This window comes from Argentina anserina, chromosome 4, assembly GCF_933775445.1.
Source record: "Argentina anserina chromosome 4, drPotAnse1.1, whole genome shotgun sequence".
In the NCBI taxonomy this organism is placed as follows: domain Eukaryota; kingdom Viridiplantae; phylum Streptophyta; class Magnoliopsida; order Rosales; family Rosaceae; genus Argentina; species Argentina anserina.
Genome location: NC_065875.1, coordinates 10428282 through 10451615, shown reverse-complemented (window position 1 = coordinate 10451615; position 23334 = coordinate 10428282). Strand labels below are relative to the sequence as shown.

The window sequence follows — 23334 nt, the reverse complement described above, 5'->3', positions numbered from 1 at the left end:
ACCTAATTTTTATTTTTGTCACCAATCGTGCGTGGTCGCAACAAAGAAACCCATTTGACAAAACCCCGGTCAATAAAGTTTTATTATGTCAAAACACATTTTTTTGGTTAACCGTAGGTACAAACGGTCAAACCATGTTCAAAACGGACAAAAATTTTACAGGGTCCCTAAATATATATATCAATCACATCTATCGGTGTCGATCGACAATATTTCGAAACTAGAATTTATTTGTGACTTTTTTTTTAAGAATGTTTTCTAATAATTATTTTATTGTTTCAAACTCTTAAATAAGAGTATTATGTTTTTTTCTTCTTCTAATACAAGCCTGCAAGGCCGGCCCGTTGACGAGCCCTAATTTGACATATATCAACGGCTAAGATCAATATATGTAATAATAAATTTAAAAATAAATAATTAAAATAAAAAACTCAGTTGGTACGGTGATACCAACTTTCGCTAAAACCATTACCATTACCGTCCGAACTTAGAGAAGTCGGTTCGGTATTACCGTACCGAAGTTTCGGTAACTGAAATACTTAGTAACCAACTTACTTGATTTAGTTGATAAGGCTTGGTTCGGTTTTGTTTGATTCATTTTTCCCACCCGTACCGTCGCTCGTGAACAAGTGCGGTAGAAATTAGAATAACAAGGCCGTGAAATTGACCAAAAAAAAAAAAGACCGTGAAGACTGAAGAGAGTGAGCTCCAAACACACAGGAATATACATTTTGGCTCCTTCTACATGAACTCCTCCGCCACCGCCACCTCGCTTGCTCCGTCGCCAATCCACCACCGTGGATCCCGCAACCGATGCGCTCCCAAAGCCTCCTTCTCCTGCTCCATGCCTCGCCCACCCAATCGAAACCGCCGAAACCGCCGACGGAAGCCCAACCCCGCCACCACCACCCTCACCACCGACCCCGCCGCCAAGCCCGCCTTCTACACTTCCTCTGACGCCGAAAAATTCCAAGCCACCTTCGACCTGAACAGCCTCTACTACTCCTCCCACTTCTACCTCCGCCGCTTCCTCTCCTCCGCCTCCGACGCCGTCGACGACCTCCAGACCCTCGTGTCCGTCGACGCTGAGCGCAGAATCGTCGTCTCCTGCCGCCCCTCCACGCTGCGGTTCGTCGGGAGCTTCGTGGTGGTGACCTGCGCCGTCGTGGTGGGGTTTAGGGTTTTGGTTGGGCTAATTAGATTAGGGCTTGGGAGCGGGTCGGGTTACGGGAGGGAGAAGGTGGTGACGAGGAGGGATAGGAGCCTTGGCGGGAAAGAGGTTGTGGTGGCGAGGATAGAGAAGCCAAGAGCAGCTGAGGCTGGTGTCAAGAAGACAAGGGGTTTGGGCATTTTGGATGATCCTCTGTCGTCTGTGGCTGGGATGGGGAGAGTGTTCAAGAATCGGGTTCGATTCGGAGAGAGGCTTCCTCAATGGTGGCCAACTACAACTTCCCGGCCGATTTTCGGAGGGGATAATGAGGAGCACCAGAGAGAAGCTAATAGATTGGTTAGAGGTTGCTTCCTAAACTGAAAATTTTCGTGTTTATATTGATTTCATTACTAGGTTTTGTTTTTGTTGTTGGTGAATCTTGCATATTTCTTAGAGCATCGTAATGTTTTGTGATTTCCATATATGATTTTCAACTCATCCACTTGATTTGCAGCAATCACGGACGATAGAATGAGCGGGAAGGACATTATCGAGGATGATATAATTCATGTCAGTGCTTTTTTTTTCTTTAATCTAGTTCATTGTTCAGTACATTTCTATAATTTTTATTCATGAAAGAAAACGATCTCTTACATTCTGGGACAATATTGGAGTCTAATTGTTATCGTAGTTTGTAATTAGAATTTGGTGCTGTGTTAACTGATAAATTCATCACACACTGTATACTTTGCCTGAGTGGGTGAGCAGTTACGTCAAATATGCAGGACATATGGAGTCCGGGTCTCCTTTGATACTACAAATACACGGGATTCATTGTACCGTGTGTCTGTTGACTTTGCCTTAAATGTGTGCAGCAGGTATGCTTCTGGGGTGCCATGTGTGACATTTACCTTAGTTTCTAATTGCTCTTTTTTTTAAATTTTTTTTTGGGAATAATTTGCTTTCTATAAGTTTTTAACTTATTCAGTACTTGTGCAGGGCACCGAGTGATTCTGAAGGTGTTGAGATCGAGGGTGAAGATGTTCGGCAATTCATAGCTGGGCTTGCTGAGAATATTGGCCTTCAGAATGTTCGTGCTGGACAAATTGTGTCTGCAGCTGTGGCTGCACGGACACGTTCATGTTTTTTGCAGGCTTGGGTACTTTTCTCACTGTTTCTCCATTTACTGTGATCCTGTCATATATTAGTGTATGTCTGGGCACAGTGCAAGTTCCTCCTGTGTCATAGTTAGGCACTTTAACATCATATTCAGTGAAAGGAAAATTGCCAAACATTGTGTAGAAAACTAGGTGACTATGTGGTATGTACAAATATACATCAGAAAGTAAGTGCTTTAGAGGCAGGAGTGAGTGATACCAGTTCTTTGAGGAGTATTGATTTGTTAAGTGATAGTGTTATGCTTTCGGCAGAAGGGGTGTTAGCTTTATTATGGGTTGTTTAAATGGAATTTCATATGCTGGAATGGAAGATTTGTGGGAGAGAGAGTGATGAGGACATCATGCCAACCCTTTCAAGGTTTATGAATGGAAGAGATGAAAAACTAGAGCAGCTGATCATTACCTTTCTTTATGGTTGATTTATTGATCTCAGGATTTTAATTAGCAGCTGAGAAGAAGTCTGATCCAAAGAGTTTTTAGGCTTAGTGTTATTTCAAGAGTTTACTTATGTCCTTTTGTTTCTGTTCAGTTTAGGAGTATTAAGTTTTTATTTATTAGGTCTTTTATGTTTCAGTTTCTGAATTTCAAGAGTCCTAAAGAGTCTTAAAAGCTAGTTAGTGTCAATTATAGAACCTAGTATAAATAACTGTAAAAGCCAATGGGCTGAGATATGCTATGTTGAATAAGAATATCAGTGTCGTAACTATAGAATACGACCCTAATCGAAATGCATAAACGAAATTAGATCAATTTTTTTTCATTCCTGAGGAAGTAATGGATTCTTTAGTGAGAGTTTGAGCTAGATTTTTATCGAGAACTTACTAATTCTCTTTCTCTGAAAATATAGAAAAGAAAAAGAAAACGCTTTCGAGAAGAACAAAATACTGAATTTTCCTGTGATAGGATTAAGGTGAGAAACCTGGGAGAGATTCCCAAATCATAGTGTTTTGGGTGTGAAGCCTAGACTAAGGTGTGAAGCCTGGGAGTGAATCCTAAAATTAGTGTGTGCTTAACCTACAGTTCTTAGAGCTTGTGATCTAGGTTCCTAAGCAGCTACTGTGCTGCGTCAGAGAGTGGAGTCCTGGGTACCTTTGTATTTATTGTTGGGAATTTATAGACAAGTTCTTAGAGCTTGTGAGCCAAATGATAAGCAGCTACTGTGCTGCGTCAGAGAGTGGAGTCCTGGGTACCTTTGTATTTATTGTTGGGAATTTATAGAAAATAACTCGTCTGCTATTCTAAATTGGCAAGCTGTTCTGGTCTTGGTTTCAAACATTTTCCTGTTTTAAATCTAGTCGAGCAATCTATTCTCATGCGCTAGCTCCTTCCTTTGTGTTTCTTTGGACTTCGCATCTGCTTCTTTGTATTTGCCTCTTGTTTTGTTAGCATAGCTGTTTGCCTGTTTCTCAAAAAAGAAGAAAAAGAAAGGAAAAAGCAAAAACAAAAGAACTTTAGGGAACTTTAGATCTATTTTGCTGTTCTCAAAGTTATAATAGAAATGATCAATCTGGGTCTTGGGTTTACATTATTTACTAAAGCAGAGGCATTACCAATCTGGTTACATATGGGGTTGATAAGGAGGAGGAATCTTAGATACATAGACAGTATATCTATTTAATGAATTTTCTCATTTCTTGGTAGAATGCCTTGTTAATTGGTGTGTCTTAAGTTCTCCATTTATTGCATCCTATTTGCTCTATGAATTGTTTACATATAAAACTGTGAAGCTTTGCCACTTATGCTCTATACTTGTTGATTATAGGCTTCAGTAATGCAAGGTAAACATGCAGAAGCAGTAATGGAACTGTCAAAGATATGCCTTGTTTGGCGGATTTTCCCTCCCGAAGAGTCTTCAGTATGTGCTCTGTTTATTCATGCAACAGTTTTACCACAAGAGAGCAGCAATTTTGACTTAAGACATTAGATGGCCTCTATTTCTCTTCTTAGACTGTCTGAGTACTATCTTTCATAGGCCGTTTGCTTTATAGGTTTTTTTTTGGTCTTCACCTGCATTTTTTAAACATTTGTTAGTGTTTTCTGTGGAAAATCTTTTTATCCTTGTATATTTACCTGTTTTGTTTAAAACTTTCTATTCTTGAAAATTTACGTTTTGCTTAACTTCCCAGTACTGTATATAGTTTCATCTTCTTTTCTGCAAACTGACATTGTCAATCTGTAGCTACTGGGATTGGTTTCTGATTAATGTAGACTTGCATCATGAGAAACTGACGTGTCTTCCTAATTTTGTTTTGTGTTTGGGATAACTTTGATGATGAAATTTTGCTGTGCAGCCTGAGATGGAGATGGTGGCCCGAGGCTTGGAGAAACACTTAAAATTGGATCAGAGAGAATTTCTTATGAGCATGCTTGTTGGTATTTGCAGTGAAGAGAGCCAGAGAATAGCAGCAGAAGCCCTGGGTTTGGTAGGTTGCTTAAATCTCTGGACACATTTTTCTTATGCTAATTTAAACTCTGTTAAAATTTAAGCTCCATTGATATAGCAGTCGGGCATAACAAGAAATTTTGTGGACGATCTAAGTCTTGAATAATAGAACTCCATAATTAATCAATATTCAAAGCCAAATGATAAACCCCCCCCCCCCCCCCCCCCCCCCCCCCCCTTATATGGCTTCTGTCGTTTGGATGCATAAATCTATGTGTTCTGATAGTACTCTTTCATGACATGTTCCTTGGCAAATGATGAAAATAAATTTTAAGAATGGTGTTGCAACTTGTAAATTTGGTTATCTGTTATTGTTATTAATATATATAGATATATATATTTCAAATGAAGGTTTTATGTGTTTATTTTCTAATAGTCTTTTCCTTTTGTTGACAGGTATCATCTTTTAAAGGTGTAGGTGATGGACAATAGCAATAGTCTAGTTAGAAGATAACCATGAAGGAAGCACACTGCGAATCCATTATATAACAATCAGGAAACACATTGTGTAGTTACTATTGGAAATCAGCTCTAATATCAATCAATTATACAGTGTCATCGCACAAATAGTTATATCTGAATTTATGTTTTTTTCAGCATTTTGCAATGTAAGTAGTTCACACATTGTTTGGATGTTTACATATCTTGCACTGCAGCAGCTTTCTAGCTGACAGTTGCATCTTCACTGTGCCACCTCTCATACTAGACTTCTACCATGGGTTTAATGTCTTCATTTTCTCAAGTTTAGCTAGCTACAAATCCTACAATCATTGTAGATTTGCAGAGTTGGATAATGGGGAGACTTCTCAATCAAATCAGTGTTTAGAAGTGCTTAGACATTCTAAAATGGTTACTTTTTGCAGTTAAACGTTTCTCACGAAAAATGAATAAATACAAAGTTCCGAGCTTAATACGCTTTTATAATCATGAATTTTCAAGAATCTCAGGACTAAGAGAAACAAAAACATAAAAATGGTCCTTACTCTCAATGGATCTTTTGTTCAAAGGAGCACAAACGCCTATACTTCGGCTCAAACTCACGATATGAGATATTTGAGTGATAGAATAAAAGAGTACTACTAAGTGATTTGTTTGACTGTATTGGTCACACGCCATCACCATAACCATAACCATAACCTAGCTTATAACTTAAAAACTCTTTTCTTTTAGATTAAAGAACTTAGAAGTTTTTGGTAATGAAAAGAACTTAGAGAAGCTAATGAAGAAAAGAGAGGGTTCAACCGAAAGAAGAAGAAGAAGAAGAAGAAGAAGAAGAAGAAGAAGAAGGTTTTATTAGGAAAAAAATTAAGGAAAAGCCACTGTAAGTTAAGAAAGTAGGCCAAAAGCTGAAGTCCTATTGGTCACACAGTATCACCATAAAATGGTTGCATTGACTTAAATATTCCGAACCGGCTAAAAACGGGCACCCAAGGGGAGTATATAATGAGCGAAGCTCTCCCTCTTTGTTTCCTCGGTGTTCGTCACGCGCCCCTTCTCTCTCTCTCTCCTCTCTCTCTCTCTCTCTCTCTCTCCTAACAAGCCCATTTCCGCTCCAACCTCTCACTCTGCTTCGCACACAGTCTCTCTCTCTCTCTCTCTCTCTCTCAGGTTCGCTCTCTCTCTGGTTTGGTAGCGCAGAAACCCTAGGAATATATTAGATGAAGAATTGAAGATGAAAATTAGGGCTATTAGATTGGGTATCTCCTCCATCTAACTCGCTGAGCTGACTCGCAATCTCCTTCTTTACAGGTCCTCGCAAGATCCTCATCGTCCAAATCGAGTTCCTATTCTTCAGATTTCTCTAAGGTACTGTTGCCGCATGCATCTGATTCTTCATCGAATCCCTAATCTTCGTCTGGATTTTTCTTCGTTATGATTCGTGTGTTTGATCTGTGAATTCTTTTCTCATTTCTGTGTTTATTGCTTGCTCTTTGCAGTGACTCGGTCAGCAACAATGGTTTCCTTCGAGATGAATGATCGGAAAAGTGAGTCGAGCTTTGCTATTCCCGTAGAGATTTGGATTCTTTAGTTACTTTCTTGCTTTACATCTTTCATGTTTTAGATATAATGATGTTTGTTGATTCAGTAAATCTGGCACTCTAGTTGAGTCTAGTGTGACAGTAGTTGCTCTGTTTAAGATTTGGTTCCGATTATTAGTATGATAATTCATTACATCTGCCAATATAGTCGAGTATTGTGTGGCCAAAGCTGTCTTGCATAGAGTTTGGTTATGGTTTCTACCAGTACTGCTAATTCACTGAATCTGGCACTATAGTTGAGTGTAGTCACTGTAGTGTGTCCTTTTCCGAGTATGTGTAAAATTATGTGCAGTGAATGGCTGAATTGCAAAAAATGTGATTTTCTGTTGTGGTGAAAATGTGTATGGCATAATTTAACAGAAGCTATTATAGAATGTCGATTTGGCTGTTAAGTTTTTCTGCATTGCTTGTCCTGACTCTTCCTACTTGGGTTTAAATATTATTGAGAACGGTTGGATTGATTGCCAGTTGAGCAGTGTCTAATGTATTTGAATATATGGTGTCACCTCTAATTCATGCAATTATTACATGAGACAGAGATCGGACTAGGATTGACTGGATTTGGTGTATTCTTCTCATTCCTGGGAATGGTTTTCTTCTTTGACAAGGGATTACTTGCAATGGGCAATGTGAGTGCATTTTACATCTACTCCTTTTGCTAAGTTATCTGCTTTCGTTGTATTTATCTTTGTTGTTGGACATGATATGCGTTTTAACACTTCTTATTTGTTTAATCAGATCCTCTTCTTCTCAGGGGTGACTTTAACCATTGGATTTAAGTCCACGATGCAATTCTTCATGAAACGTCAAAATTTCAAGGTTTTTGATCTTAAACTTTTGTCTGGATCACTGGCCGTGTATTTCAACTATCTGTTTTCACTGTTGAATTTCTGCAACTATACAGGGGTCAATTTCTTTTGGTGTTGGGTTCTTCTTTGTGCTCATAGGGTGGCCAATCCTGGGCATGATTCTGGAGGCATATGGTTTCATTGTACTCTTCAGGTCTGTACAATTGTTACTTGGACCCTTTTCATACTGTTATACTCTGTTCGATGTATGTTATTGATGAAAAGTATGTTGTGCAGTGGCTTTTGGCCAACACTGGCAGTGTTTCTGCAGAAGATTCCAATTCTGGGATGGGTGTTCCAACAGCCATTTGTTAGATCGGTATGTTCACTTAGTGGGGTTCACTCCTTTTTGTGTGGTGTTTTTTGGTAGTTATTTACATCTATATTTTGTCATAAGAATTAGTCTAGACATTTTAATGTCCTAAAAACCGAGTTTAAGCATAAAAGACAATGTGATATTCTTTTATGAGTTGACAGGTGCAAACTTGAGACTCTATTAAACTGGATACTATTTTTTAAGAAGTAAATGACTGATTATCTTCCTTTTCCCCCATCCCTTGTTACTGCTGCTGATAACTTCGCATGCACCACACACACATGCTTATGTGAAGTTATAATTGTTATTTTCCCCTTATGAGGTCTCCCTTGTAGAATCTGACTCAAGTGTTTACTGTAATTGTATTTGAGGCCACCCTTTTGTTCGAGTAAGTTGTTCTTAATCATAATATGCTTTGGTATATGCCTAGATGGTTAGCTAGTTAAATTGACATTTTGTAGGAGCAAAATTGAAAGTCTTTGAGCCTTATCTTATATATAACCCAAAAAACAGTACGTGATTATTTATGGTGGCTTTAAAGTATTTGAATACGAGACATCTCTGAATGGGTTTAGCTTTAGTTAGGTAGTGATCAGATTGGTCCTTTCATCAATCAACTAAGGTTGTTTGCTCTTATCAATCAGAAAATTAAAAGTAAAATAAAAAAGCTAGTGGTTATTTGTGTGGTCGATGTCCAATGATTTTGGACCGTGGTGTGGGCAGATCTTCAAATTTGTTTTAAAAGATTTTAGTTGCCTTGGTTGCTTCTATTGGGTTTGATTACTGTGTATATTTCATTAGGCGATGAATTTTTTCATAAGTATTCAGTTTTGTCCAACTATCATGGAAGAAGGTGCCCAGAACTTCCATAATGCGTGAAATGCTGAAAATTTCTGATCCATGAAATCTCTACCACTGAGGTTGCAGTAGGTTATTAGTTTAAGGCCCATGTCAAGGTGACTTATCATTTAACAATTAAAGTCAAATAAATGACTGAAAGACGGCTCTTTTTTGAATTCTGAAAATTATTTTTAAGGGTTTTTTTGTTTTTTGCCTTTTCTATATGTAGACTTGTAGATTACTTGGTTACATACAAGAACTACACCTGAATTAGCTTGGTAGCATTCCTGTGCAGTGACCTTGTTGAATCATGAGGATAACTTACAGATTCAGAGTCATACCACTCTCAAATGCTCCAGGATAATTGGCTCGTGTTCATGTGATTCTTGCTTGATTGAGTAGAATGTAGGGTGAATGTCTTCTCTTTTTCTCCATAAGCTAGTTCTGATCTGATGTTTTTTTATCCCATTTCTTATTGCAGTTCTTTGACCGATATCGTGGTCGACGGGTACCTGTGTAGCCAGGAAACAAAGTTCCAAATCTGATGCGGCGAACCTGTAATCTTGTAATATACGTTAGATGGATAAACTGATTCTTTTATTTTCTGCCCACAATTTGACTGTAGGAAATTACTGAGCTTTATCTTTAAAGAAAAAAGAAGTTAAAGAAAAATAGGATGAGCTTTATCTGTAGCTGTCTGGTAGTTTGATTCTTTTGTTCTTGTCAAGCTTATGTTACTTTTGAATGATTCACTATTCAAATTGTCACGTGTTTATAGTATTCGAAAATTCTCAATGACCTATAGTTGCTTTTGGATACTTCTCAAAGAGGTATGTATTTTGAGTCGACAATGATAATCTTACACTAATGCAGCTTACAAAATCAATCGAAATCAAACCATACTACACTGATGCAAAGAATGAACCAAAAGAATAAAGATTAAAGAATATCTCGAGTTTGTATTTCATTTAACAGTTGAGTTGGATTTTAATCCAGTTTTGCGAATCTGCCAGCCTCTATTGACATGGTTAAGCCTTGGAAGTGAATCAGTAAGGTAATCTGTAAACATGGGCTAAAAAGATCATGGCAAAAACAAGTTCGTATAATGCAAAATATAAGAACAACTGAGCAATTCTTAAACAATACTGACTAAATGATTGGCACACTTGATTATATACAGAACATCCAGAAATGCTGCATTTTCTTGAGTTCTCTCAGTTGGGAATGAGAGATGTGTCTTTCTTTCTGCAAGTTGCTTTACCTTGATTGGAGACGGCAACACCCAGACCTAACGCACCCCTTGTGGTTCTCAGTCCTAAGCTAGATTGCTGATGCGTCTTTCCTTGCTTTCGAGATTCTTCAGCCTGGTACTTGATCTTGTCGGTACAGGTTTCGTGTTGGTCTGTTTTTTTCGGGAAGAGATTCCCTTCTTAGTTTTCTGGCTGTTTTTTGACCAAATGTCTGTACTCTGATTATTTTCACCATCAATCTTAACACTCTTAGCCGTGGTTGGCGTGGCGTTTCGTCCAGCTTCCACATCTTCCGTGTTTGAGTTCATTTGCGGAGTGGTATCTCCATAAACATTTTCCCGGGATGTTCTCAGTATATCATCGAAAATGGTCTTCAGTTGTTTAGAATCTCCAGTACAAGACATTATGCAATCACGTGTAACTGTCATCGGGACATCAGCTATGGAAAATGTTAACGGATTACTTTCACCGTCTTCTAATGACCTGTTGTACTTTTGAGATGAATTTCTGGCTGAGGAACTTGATGTAGAACCTTGACCCGACAAACCAGCCGCATGCTCTTTCCAGTCAAATGGAAATCCAGGCAGATAGCGATTGTATACCTGTCAGATTAGCTGGCACAAGCTTAACCCATTTGGAAGTAGCTGTACAGACACAACCTTAAACACACACACAGAGTGATCAATATTCCCTCATTCATATGGTGATGATTTCTCTTTTCATGTTTTCCATGGAAGCATTGCAATTAGAACATACTGATCCCGAGGCAATAATGTACTCTTGACATAGCATTCAATATCTTTTAATCCTTTACATTTAGGGTTTTCTAGGATTTAGCATAGCAAGGTATGACATACCTCGGGCAGAAAACCGTTCTGACTTGTGCGAGAGATATTTAAGGAACCACCGAGTGTGACAATGACGCCATCTGTTGTCTCAAGACTTGTGGCAGTATGTCTCTTTGAAATTGCTGCTGAGCTAAAAGTTCTTTGTGCAGATCTCCTGTCACATAAAAATCAGGAAAGGTGTAACATGAAGAATTATCTTGTTGGGTACTCTATTTATGATTCAAACTCGGCAGTTTCGAAATCCTAAAAAAGAATGTTTTTTTGTTTCGCTAACCAATGGTCTCCCATGGCCCTCTTTCACAATAGGAATAGGCAGGATGAACAAAATGCTGGTTGAGATTAAAAAGTACAAAATTTAAGAAATTGATGTTTTCTAATCACGAATATACCAAGAAACACACACCCAAAAGATGCAAACTAAACACAGGTAAACGTAGCTAAGAATGACAGAAGTACGATCACTCAATCCGTCGTGGAAGAAATAAAGACAAATATTCCATTTGATTCATCAAACGACACGCGAAAGGAAAAGATTGATATGAAAACTGGAAAATGTGAAAGATGATGATAGGAATTACTGTGATTTAGCGAAGCCTTCAACAGCCAATGCGTTTCCTTGAGCCTTGACGAGCCACCAATCCTCCAAGAATATCTATGGAAATCAAAATTAGGTGGATAAATTGGGGCAAACTCAAATACACAGAGAGAGAGAGAGAGAGAGAGAGAGAGAGAGAGGGGTTAGGAGGATTACCGATTTGAGGGAGGCAGAGACGGTTTTGGGGGTAGAGAATGGGGTTATAGGGTTTCTGGATTGGGTCGGCGGTGTTGCAGGGGCCGACGATTTTCTAGTTGACACCATCCTCTCTCTCTCTCTCTCTCCTAGTGGCGGGAACTCTCACTCTCTCGAAGTCTCACTCGCGCTGTTGCGAGTCTTGTAAGTTGTGACATTGCTGATATATTTCGGGAGTGAAAACATTTCAGTTTAAAGTGTTGCTCCATTCTCAAAAAAAGAAAAAAAAAGGTGTTGCTGGATGAGACCACGATTCATGCTTCCATTTATTTAAAAAAAAAATCTCCCTGGAATTTTACTTTAAAATTGTTCAGATTCAGACATGTTCATTATCTGTGGGTTGTAATTTAAGATGTGCAGAGTCATGAAAATAATTTCAAAAAGTGTGTTTTGAATACGCTAGTCCAAATGCATCAGGGAAACGTGGCTAACCTTTCGGAAACCAAGTGTAATGCTCGTCGACTCAAGTCGGCTTTCTAAATATAGCCAGTTCCGGTCTGAATAATACTTTCATTAAAGAAGAAGAGCTTACAACCAGGAGAAACAAAGACTAAAGCATGAAACAACAACACAACAACAACAAACAGACAACCAAAGGAAACTAGACTACTGATAAAACCCGAAGACATTAATCTCCTGGAAGGCCATCGGAGCTGAGAACATCTTGAAGGGAAGAAGTGGATTATCTAGCTTCTACGTTCACCCTGACGCAGGGCATGGCCACTTTTCTTGGGAGTTATTACGTTCTTTTCCAAGAAATAATTATGAGAAGTGGATTGCATCGGGAGATTTTTATGAGATTATAAATTTTGGGGGACAAATCTAGAGGTCGCTTGAATTGAGATCCATTCACCAAATTACAATGTTTCTCGAAGCTTTGGCAACATGCAACTTCGCAGACATGGGGCAACTGGATTATGGTTTTTACTTGGATGGTGGTAATACCACAAAAATTATGGCAAAAGACACATTTATTTTGTGTCGTTTAGTGGTGTGGTCATTCAAAAACACTCACACAAATCATGCAAATGTGACATTTTATTACCCATATTTTTTTGTAGTATTACGAAAGAGAGATTAAATAGGGGAATAGGAGCATGTTTGCGGGATTTGAATCCTCTATTGTGGTTGCACTCCCATCATGTGCCTTTTCTTGTATATTTGATGCTCATCGTCGATTGTGGATCAGGGAGATGTGGTAACATTTCATGCCTTTTTCACAGTTTTTTTATTTTGTTGCGCTACCATCTCATGCTAAAGGCTTAAAGGGTAATCTCTTTGTGTTGTAGTGAATGCGCTCTCTCTCTCTCTCTCTCTCTCTCTCTCTCTCTCTCTCTCTCTCTCTCTCTCTCTTTTTCTCTCTCTAGACCTTTGAAAGAGAAAACAGACTTCTCTCCTCCCCCTTCTTCCTTGTCTAGATCTAGATCTCTTCTAATTTACATTGAAGATTTGGGAGTTGGGGGTGGTTTCTTTCTCGGCTTTCTGCTCGTAGACACATGAAATTTAATGAAGTAAATTATCTTCGTTAAATGATTAAATCGATTAAGAGCCTGAAAAAGTTGCACACGTGGTCAAAAGTCAACAAAGTTAGTGCGGATCTGAATAAAACTCGTGTCAGCATATAAACGGATCGTAATCAAAACTACGTGATTCCGAAAATTGAATGTCATTGACGATTCGAAATGGTAATCAGACATTTAATTAAATTAATAAATTCCTTAACGGTTATAATTAAGTCAATTATTTTCTGATTAATTTAGTTATGAGAATAACTAATTTAAAATTAATAAGAAAATACTATTGATTTAATTATACAATTAAAGAATTTATTATTTTTAGTGTCATTAAAATATTCTACAAAATAGAAACTTTGACACTATAAATACCACCTTCAACATGAAGAGAGGGAGGGGATTTTTTTGACTTGAGAAGAAGAGAGAATCACTTGAGCAATATCACTCTCGACAAATCCCGAAGTCTCATCAAGTCCACGAAGATCATCAAAATCACGAAGAATCGTCAAGCCACCAAATCGCTCGTTCTTCATCAAATCCAAATCCAAACTCAAGTCCACGAAGAATCATCAAGCGGCCAAATCGCTCGTTTTTCACAAAATCCAAATCCAAACTCAAGTCCACGAAGAATCATCAAGCGGCCAAATCGCTCGTTCTTCATCAAATCCAAATCCAAACTCAAGTCCACGAAAAATCATCAAGCGGCCAAATCGCTCGTTCTTCATCAAATCCAAATCCAAATCAAACTCAAACTCTCAAGATCAAGTGCACGTCATCCTTGAGCCAAGTCATATACGGAGATAGAATCAGAGAAGTTCACAAAGATTGTAACCCCGCGCTTGATATTCAATAAATCACATTTTATTTGTACACGTGTCTGCATTCTCTTATTGGTTTTCAGATTCTCGTCTACAAATTCGCACGCCCAGTGGGACATTTTTGGCCTCTCATCTCCTTCTCCGAAGAAATTTTTCGTTTGTGCGATGGCTTCCAAGAACAACCAAGCCGTTCCATTGAAGAAATCCAAGTCCACAATCGGGAGGTTAAGCGGAGAGGTCGAGCCGGGCAAGAAATCCAAACGAGCATTCTCCAAATCAAAGAGTGAACCGATTGCCCTTGTCACCCGGAACGTGGCTAGGACTCAACTCACGACATTTTTGGCACTTGCTAGCAAAGTTCGTCAACCAGTCATCCCCTTGGAGAGCTTGGGAGCAATGGAGCATGCCTCTCAGAGTGGGAAGAAGTAAGTGTCTAAAGAGAATGAGCCAAAAGAGCAATATCCTCTATCCGTTCATGGTGATGGTCCTATCCTGGAAGACATCTTCTCTGATGATGAATCAAGCATGGCGTCATACCATGGAAGTCCCAAAGAAGATGGCGATAACTTTCATTCTATGGCACACGAATCCTCTTCTGAAAATGCGCAGGTCTTGGTGACAGGGGCATCCACAATCGAGGAGCAACTCTCCAATCTGATGGAGATGGTTGAAAAGCTCACCCGAACGGTTGAAGAAAAGGATGTGAAAATCGCTAAGCTCTATAGCAAGTTGGAAGATCACAATGATGAGAACTCCACCAAAGGGTCGCCTGGTAGGAGGAAAGTAAATGAAAAGGGAGAAACATCCAAGAACGATGGCGACTCGCTTGGTTCCTTATCACTCCAGCAATTGCAGGACATCATCACCAACTCAATTCGGGCTCAATATGGAGGTCCTTCTCGTGACTCCATCACTTACTCCAAACCTTACACGAAGAAGATCGACAACTTAAGGATGCCGCTGGGGTATCAGCCACCAAATTTCCAACAATTTAAAGGTAAAGGAAACCCAAAGCAACATGTTGCCCACTTCGTGGAGACTTGCAGTAACGCCGGGACAAAAGGCGATCACCTTGTCAAGCAGTTTGTTCGCTCGTTGAAGGGAAATGCCTTCGAATGGTATACAGACTTAGAGCCAGAGTATGTTGATAGTTGGGACCAAATGGAGCGCGAGTTCCTTAATCGATTCTATAGTACAAGGCGGACAGTGAGCATGATGGAGCTAACGAACACGAAGCAACAGAAGGATGAGCGCGCGATCGGCTACATCAATAGATGGCACTCACTTAGCCTTGATTGCAAAGACCGACTCTCAGAGGTGTCAGCCGTTGAAATGTGCATCCAAGGCATGCACTTTGATTTATTATACATATTGCAAGGAATCAAGCCTCGTTCTTTTGAAGAGTTGGCTACTCGAGGCCACGACATGGAGCTAAGCTTGGCAAGTCATAAGGGAAAGAATGAGTCCATGGTTGACCAACGAAAAGACAAAGTCTTCGGAAACAAATTTGACAAGGTTGTGAAGAAGCCTTCCAAAGAATCAATGGTCATCAATACTGCACCGGTTAAGATCTCTACGCGGGATAAGAAAGAGTTCAATAAGGTGGAACCTCCTCGAAGCTACGATAGGAATAAACGCACGTTGAAGGAGATGGAGCGAAAGACGTACCCGTTCCCAGACTCTGATGTGGCGGGCATGTTAGAGGATCTGCTCGAAAACAAGATCATAGATCTTCCAGAGTGCAAGCGTCCAGAAGAAATGCATCGCGTCAACGATCCGAAGTATTGCAAATATCATCGCCTCGTTAGTCACCCTATAGAGAAGTGCTTTGTTCTCAAGGATTTGATAATGAACCTCGCCAAGCAAGGGAAGATTGAGCTGGACGTTGACGACGTTGCTGAAGTCAATTGCACTACCATAACATTCGGGTCGCTCGAGCCAGTTCCACTCCCTTTTCACCCGCTGAAAGCACCGTTCTGTTTCACAAAGAATGCATGCGAGCATAAGAAGTCCAAAGAAGTTAAAGAATGTCCTGCTTCCACGCCTACTCTCCAAGTTGCCTCTAATGCCGATGATGAAGGATGGATATTGGTCACTCGAAGAAGAACTCGTAAAGGTATGATGCCAAACTCACCGGTTGCCCGGCCAAGTCATAAGAAATCACCTCCCCGAATGGAGGATAACGGACGAGGACGTTTTGAGACAAAAGTTATTCCATGTTTGTGGAAGCCTCTTCGCCGAAACTTGTCAAGAGAACAGTTGCCGACAAAACAACCGAATGTCACTTCAATGGCCACAAGTTGTGAAGTCAGCTCCAAAGAATACGAGAAGCCTGAAGCAAGAGAAATAGGTGCAAGTCAAGTGTTAAAGAAGAATGAGGTGTTGAAACAATTGGAGAGTCTACCTTTCCAACTTAGCCTCTCTGAGTTGATGCAATTGCCAAAATCAACGAGATGCGCGCTTGTGGAGTTGCTTATCGACGTAGGAAAACACTCCACAAGCATGAATGAATGTGGCGCGTGTCATGCATATTGTGATACCATTCACTTCACAGATGATGACCTCCAACTGGGCTCTAAGCCACATAATCGGCCTCTTTTTGTGATAGGGTACATGCGAGAGCGTAAGTTGAATCGTATGCTCATAGACGGAGGGTCAGCAGTAAATATCATGCCCAAGTCAACCATGTCTCAACTCGGCATCAATGTTGATGAGTTATCAATGAATCGTCTCATGATCCAAGGTTTCAACCAAGGAGGACAAAGAGCGATAGGGATGATCAGACTAGACATGGACATCGGAGAGCTAAAATCAAACACCTTGTTTCATGTCATCGATGCGAAGACCTCGTACAACTTGTTGTTGGCACGACCATGGGTACATGAAAACGGCATCGTGCCATCCACTTTACATCAATGCATCAAGTTCTATCGCGGAGGTGTGAAAACCGTGGTAGTAGATACCAAACCTTTCACGGAAGCTGAATCATACTTTGCGGATTCTAAATTCTACACAGATGAGGAGTCAATGAAAGAAGTCCTCCCGGTCGGAGTACCCTCCATGGGGAAAGCCGCTAAAGTTAGGGAGAATGATGCCAAATTAAAAGACATTGAGCTTCATGGTGAAGTGTCGCAAAAAGTCTCATCTGAAGTGGCAACATCGTCTGCAGAAAGAAAAGTTAGCAATGCCTTTCCGGTCCTTCGCTATGTTCCGAAGTCTAGACGAAGGGAGGAGGAATCTCCATTTGCGGGGACAAAGTCACAAGAGTGCCCACGAAAATTAGAAGAGGATGATGTGAAATTGTTGAAGGAGGAGTCAACATTGCCATTAATAAAGGTGAGCAACCAAAATCCCACAAAGCAGCCATTAAAGGTGTTTGTCAAACCAATTCAAGGTAAGACGGAACATGGATCGCTGCCCAAGAAAAGAACAAGTAAAGGGTTCGATCCTAACGCATACAAGCTGTTAGAAAAGGCCAGATACGACTTTGGTTCATCAAGCAAAAAGGACGACCAGACTGCAGCAATGATGGCGCATGAGCTCGATGAGTCACAAAAGAAGTTAAGAGAGCAAGGGGCAATAGTTGATTCTTCTAAAGCTGGTCTCGGTTTCACTTCAAGCAAGCCAATCAGAATTTCAGGAATGAGGGCGGAGCGAGCCAATGTGCAACATATCAGTGTCGAGGTAGTTGAAGAAAAGAGTCAAGAGGTTCAGTCAACCCCTCGCATTTCGTCGTTCGATCGCATTCGTCCAAATTCCCGAAGAGCAACATCTGAACGTATTAAAGGATCAATCACAAGGGTGTCGGTTTTTGATCGTGTGAAACATGATAGCAAGTAGAGGTTCAGTCTTCAATCGCATCGGTAATATAACCACTCGGACTTCTGTATTCAAAAGGATGTCAAGTTCAGACAAAGATCAGAAAAAGTCAAATCTCATTCCGCGAAAGCCTGCATTGGAAATGATCCAGGCACCTAAGGAACGACAGATATGCAAGAGGAAAACGACTTGTGGTCAAGCGGAGAGCAAGGAAATCCGAAGTCTTATCCCGTCACGCATGAAGAGGCATTGTGTGTTGGAAGTGGATTTCACGAATCAACTCAAAGTGAAGCAACATACCATCATATTCACTGGTCAAAAAGGAGATCGCAACCTCGGTAATGGCGGTGAGGATAACATTGTCCAAACCTCTTATCATGTCATGGTGGCAGAAGCAGATGCCATGCAGGAAGACGATCATGAAGATTTTGAAATTGAAGTAGATGAAGCTCCTCCAGAACTTGTAGATGGGGGGCAAGCCACTATGGATGAACTAAAGGAGATTAACTTGGGAACAGAAGGAGACCCAAGACCTATTTTTGTGAGTGCGTCTTTAAGTTCCGAATAAGAAAAAGAATATCTTGATCTGTTGCTCGAGTACAAAGATGTATTTGCTTGGACTTACAAAGAAATGCATGGCCTGGATCCAAAGGTAGCTGTTCATCGACTTGCTGTCAAACCGGAGGCTCGGCCAACCAAGCAAACACAAAGACGCTTTCGAACAGAGCTTATTCCTCAAATTGAAGCAGAAGTTGATAAGTTGATTGCCGCAGGCTTCATTAGAGAGGTTCAATATCCGAAGTGGATTGCAAACATTGTTCCTGTCAAGAAGAAGAACGGACAAATCTGCGTTTGTGTAGATTTCCGTGACCTAAATGAGGCATGTCCAAAAGATGATTTCCCTCTAACAATCATAGAGCTCATGGTGGATGCGACAACCGGGCATGAGGTTTTGTCATTCATGGACGGATCATCAGGTTACAACCAAATAAGGATGGCCTTAGACGATGAGGAACTCACTGCATTTCGAACTCCCAAATGAATTTATTGCTATAAGGTCATGTCATTCGGGTTTAAAAATGCCGGTGCAACGTACCAACGCGCTATGCAGAAAATTTTCGGTGACATGCTGCACAAGTATGTCGAATGCTATTTTGATGATTTAGGTGTCAAAACAAAGAAAAGAGTTGATCACCTGCAAGATCTACGAAGAGTGTTTGACAGGTTACGCAAATACCAGTTAAAAATGAATCCTTTGAAGTGTGCCTTCGGTGTCAGTTCCGGAAAATTTCTTGGATTCATCGTGAAGCACCGAGGCATCGAGGTAGACCAATCCAAAATCAAAGCCATCTAGGAAATGCCAGAGCCAAGAAATTTACGCGAGTTGAAAAGCCTCCAAGGACGACTTGCCTTCATTAGACGATTCATATCAAACCTGGCGGGCCGTTGCCAATCATTCAGTCGACTCATGAAGAAAGATGTTCCATTTGTATGGGATGAAGCTTGTCGCAATGCCTTTGAGAGCATAAAGAAATACTTGGCGAATCCTCTGGTGTTGGGTGCACCTATCGCCGAGAAACTTCTTATCCTTTACATCGCGGCTCAAGAGAGATCACTTGGGGCCCTTCTTGCCCTAGAAAATGAAGCCAAAAAGGAGAAAGCCTTGTACTACTTAAGTCGGACCCTCACCGGACCTGAGCTGAATTATCCGCCGATAGAGAAGATGTGTCTTGCACTCGTCTTCGCCATTCAAAAAGTTGAGGCATTACATGCAGGCTTACACAATGCACTTGGTGGCTAAGTGGGCGTTGCTATTGAACCAATACGATATCGTATATGTGCCCGCTAAAGCAGTGAAATGACAGACGTTGGCCGACTTCTTGGCAGACCACCCCATTCCAACGGATTGGGAAATCTCAGATGAATTCCCGGACGAGGAAGTCTTCCTTGCAGAGGTCCTCCCTACTTGGAAGATATTTTTCGATGGCTCATCTAAGGCAGACGGAGCAGGGGCTGGTGTTATCTTTGTCTCTCCACAAAAGCAGATATTGCCTTATTCTTTCACTCTTGGGGAATTGTGCTCCAACAATGTCTCATAGTACCAAGCCTTGATCATGGGATTGCAAACAGCGTTAGAAATTGAAATCCAAAGTCTCGAAGTGTATGGAGATTCGAAGTTGGTGATTGATCAATTGCTCACTAATTACAAGGTCAAGAAGGAAGATTTGGTACCTTATTTCCAACTTGCCACACAACTCTTGAAGGGCTTTGATAATGTTACACTCATACATGTGCTACGGAAAGAAAATCAAATGGCAGACGCATTGGCAAACTTGGCGGCGACCTTGGCATTGTCTGGAGATGAAATTTTGGACATCCCAATTTGCCAAAGGTGGGTCGTGACAACAAAACTTCACTCCAGTGTGCCAGTTCTCATGTAGTGTCAGTTCACACCATTGATGTTGAAGACTGGAGGCATCCTTTTATCGACTATCTTGAGCACAACAAGCTTCCTGAAGATTCGAAGCAAAGGTGGAGCATCAAGCGACGAGCACCGCGCTTCCTCTACTACAAAGAAACTTTATATCGGAGGTCGTTTGACGGAGTACTCCTTCGATGCTTGGGAAACGATGAAGCGGTCAAAGCCATGGAAGAGTTTCATTCTGGAGTGTGTGGAGCACATCAGTCAGGACCAAAGTTACATTTCCAAGTAAGACAACTAGGATATTATTGGCCTCCCATGGTCAAGGATTGTATGGAGTATGCACAAAACTGCCAAGCTTGTCAGTTTCATGCCAACTTCATTCATCAGCTGTCTGAGCAGTTGCATTCGACAATTGCTTCGCACTCGTTCAATGTCTGGGGAATAGATGCAATCGGACCCATCACTCCGAAATCATCGGCTGGTCATATATACATTCTGGCAGCCACGGATTCCTTCTCAAAGTGGGCAGTAGCAATACCGCTGAAAGAAATAAAGAAAGAAAATGTTGTGGACTTTATTACTTGAAGCATTATACAACACTATGGTATACCGCGATGCATCATCACGGACAACGCCAAGTACTTCTCGAATACCGCAACAGAAAATTTGAGCAAGAAATTTCACTTCAGGCTTCACTTCTCTTGGATGTATAACGCTCCGGCAAATGGATTGGCAGAAGCATTCAATAAAACGCTATGTAACATTTTGAAGAAAACTGTCAGCAAGAAATTGGGCGAAGCTCTCTGGGCTTACAGAACGACGTATCGGACAGTCACAAATGCCACACCTTATTCTCTCGTCTATGGTGTCGAAGACGTGTTACCATTAGAGAAAGAAATCCCGTCATTGAGAATCGCTTTGCAAGAAGGTCTCACAAATGAAGAAAATGTCAAGTTGCGCCTGCGAGAGTTAGAAGCTTTGGACGAGAAGAGGCTTGACGCACAACAACACCTGGAATGCTACCAAGCTCGGATGTCACACGCCTTTAACAAAGGTGTTCGACCACGGTCATTTCAAGTTGATGATTTAGTCCTTGTTGTTCGAAGACCCATCATTATGACGCACAAGTCTGGCTCCAAATTCAAATCAAAGTGGGATGGTCCTTACGTCGTTAGAGAAGTTTACACCAATGGAGCTTACAAAATTGTGGCGGAAGACGGTTTGAGGATCGGTCCCATCAACGGCAAGTTCTTGAAGAAGTATTTTGCTTGAAAACAAAAAAAATGCTCCAAGTCTGCACGAGCCTAAACTGCATAAGACAAGGAAACAAAAAAAAACAAAAAAAAATGCTCCAAGTCCGCACGAGCCTAAACTGCACAAGACACAAAAAAAAAGTATGCTTCATGTCTGCACGAGCCTAAACTGCATAAGACACACAAAAAAACGCTCCACGCCTGCATGAGCTTAAACTGCACAAGGCACCAAAAAAAACCCTTGAACTACGTGATGACTTGATTCCTTCTTTAGAAGGATACGTAGGCAGCTTGAGAATAACAATCTTAAGTTCAGTCACATCAAAATAAAAAAAGGGTTTTGTCTGCCAATCATAAAGCAAATTCTTATTTCACCGACAATAAGTTGAAGTTCAAAATCAATTGATTACAAGATAATTGAAGAAAAAAGAAGAAGCAAATCCTGAGCATTCAAGTCAGCTATCACATCCATGTCAAACCCTTGAAGCTGCTACGATGTTTTTCAAAATTGGCTTGCAACTTCTTCGCTTCTTCAATCTCTGTTACAATCAGTTCTGGAATCTCTCGGATTTGGCACTTCTTCTGTTCTAGATCAGCAAGTCTTGCATCCTGAAGAAAAATGTCTGCATCTAGTGAGTCCAACGTTTGCTCTAGTTTTTGTTGTTCTTTCTTCAAGTTCCCAAGGGACTCAAGTGTAGACTGATGCTGATCAAAACTATTTTGTCGAATTTCTTGGGCTCTCGTGATTTCAGACTCTGTCTCTGCCAAGTCATATAAGGTAGCACTTGTCATTAACCGCTCCAGTTTTTTTTTTATTGTTGATGGGTCGACTCCATATTTGCTAAGTTCATTCGTCAACATATCAAGCTCATTCCTCCCCGCAATAATCATCTTCACAGAATATGTCGCTATCACGCCTTCTATCTTTGCACAAACTTCCGCAGCTGCTCGCATGCGGATATCGCGGAGCCATTGACTTGTGTCCACTATCTCGATATCGCACACAGAAGCTTCAGGAAATATTGCTTTTTCTAAAGGCTTTGTACTTCCCGCCACCATGGAGAAACCTGTGTATATGAGGGTGAAAATGAGCATAAATTATTAAAGAAATATGGGAAAATAATATATGAATAAATTCGCGTGCACCTCTCTGTTCAACTGGTTGTGGTTCACTCTCCTTTCGGCGTACGTCCTTTTCTGGGAAAATTTTGGGTGTGTTTGGTACAGCTGGGCTTATAAAAAAAGTCAGCTTATGCTGATTTCTGAAAATAAGTGGCTGATAAATAAAGTTGCAGACTGTTTGGTAAACTGGCTTATATAAGTAGCTGTTAGTGACAGAAGTAATGGCAAAGCGTTTGGTAAACTCAAACTAACTTATGCTTTTAATTTGTCAAATGACCAATTTAGACATGTAAGATAATTTTTAGTTAATTTTAGTTTAAAATAATGCCTAAAAATATATTGCATATTAATATTGGATAATTTTAAAATTATCTTAAACCAATATATTCTGATATTGATAATTTGGTTTTGATTAGGATCATGTCAATACATAAATATTCAATCACGTGCATTCATCAAACTTTGAGCAATCATGTCTCTTAATATATCAATTTCTTGTGCGCCATGATGATTTTGTTCATCATCATCTTCTTCTTCTTCTTCCTCATCTCCACCACCTTCCCTTTCTTCGCCTCGGACAAAATGTCTATCACAATGTGCATATCTTCGGATATAATTATGAAGTGTCATAGTAGCGATGACAATCTTCACTTGTTTCTCGAATGAATATCCTTGCATGTC

At 40.4% G+C, this 23334-nt stretch overlaps 3 protein-coding genes across 3 annotated transcripts; 2 read left to right on the top strand and 1 right to left on the bottom strand.

Annotated features, from left to right (window-relative positions):
* Positions 1-710: 710 nt before the first annotated feature.
* LOC126791079 (uncharacterized) lies at positions 711-5327 on the top strand. Its single transcript, XM_050517482.1, has 7 exons — positions 711-1514; positions 1665-1720; positions 1919-2028; positions 2150-2309; positions 4091-4183; positions 4620-4751; positions 5168-5327. The coding sequence occupies exons 1-7, from the start codon at positions 746-748 to the stop codon at positions 5201-5203; spliced, it is 1356 nt and encodes a 451-aa protein (XP_050373439.1). The 5' UTR covers positions 711-745; the 3' UTR covers positions 5204-5327.
* A 1029-nt stretch (positions 5328-6356) lies between these two features.
* Positions 6357-9593, top strand: LOC126790640 (vesicle transport protein GOT1-like). Its single transcript, XM_050516963.1, has 8 exons — positions 6357-6379; positions 6521-6577; positions 6709-6756; positions 7348-7439; positions 7549-7629; positions 7715-7812; positions 7896-7977; positions 9296-9593. Exons 3-8 carry the CDS (start codon positions 6726-6728, stop codon positions 9332-9334), a joined length of 423 nt encoding a protein of 140 aa, XP_050372920.1. The 5' UTR covers positions 6357-6379; positions 6521-6577; positions 6709-6725; the 3' UTR covers positions 9335-9593.
* Positions 9594-9816: 223 nt separating this feature from the next.
* LOC126791601 (protein EMBRYO DEFECTIVE 1674-like) lies at positions 9817-11896 on the bottom strand. Its single transcript, XM_050518079.1, has 5 exons — positions 11820-11896; positions 11664-11785; positions 11491-11564; positions 10922-11066; positions 9817-10666 (listed from the first exon to the last, which is right to left on the bottom strand). Exons 2-5 carry the CDS (start codon positions 11769-11771, stop codon positions 10130-10132), a joined length of 864 nt encoding a protein of 287 aa, XP_050374036.1. The 5' UTR covers positions 11772-11785; positions 11820-11896; the 3' UTR covers positions 9817-10129.
* Positions 11897-23334: the final 11438 nt, after the last annotated feature.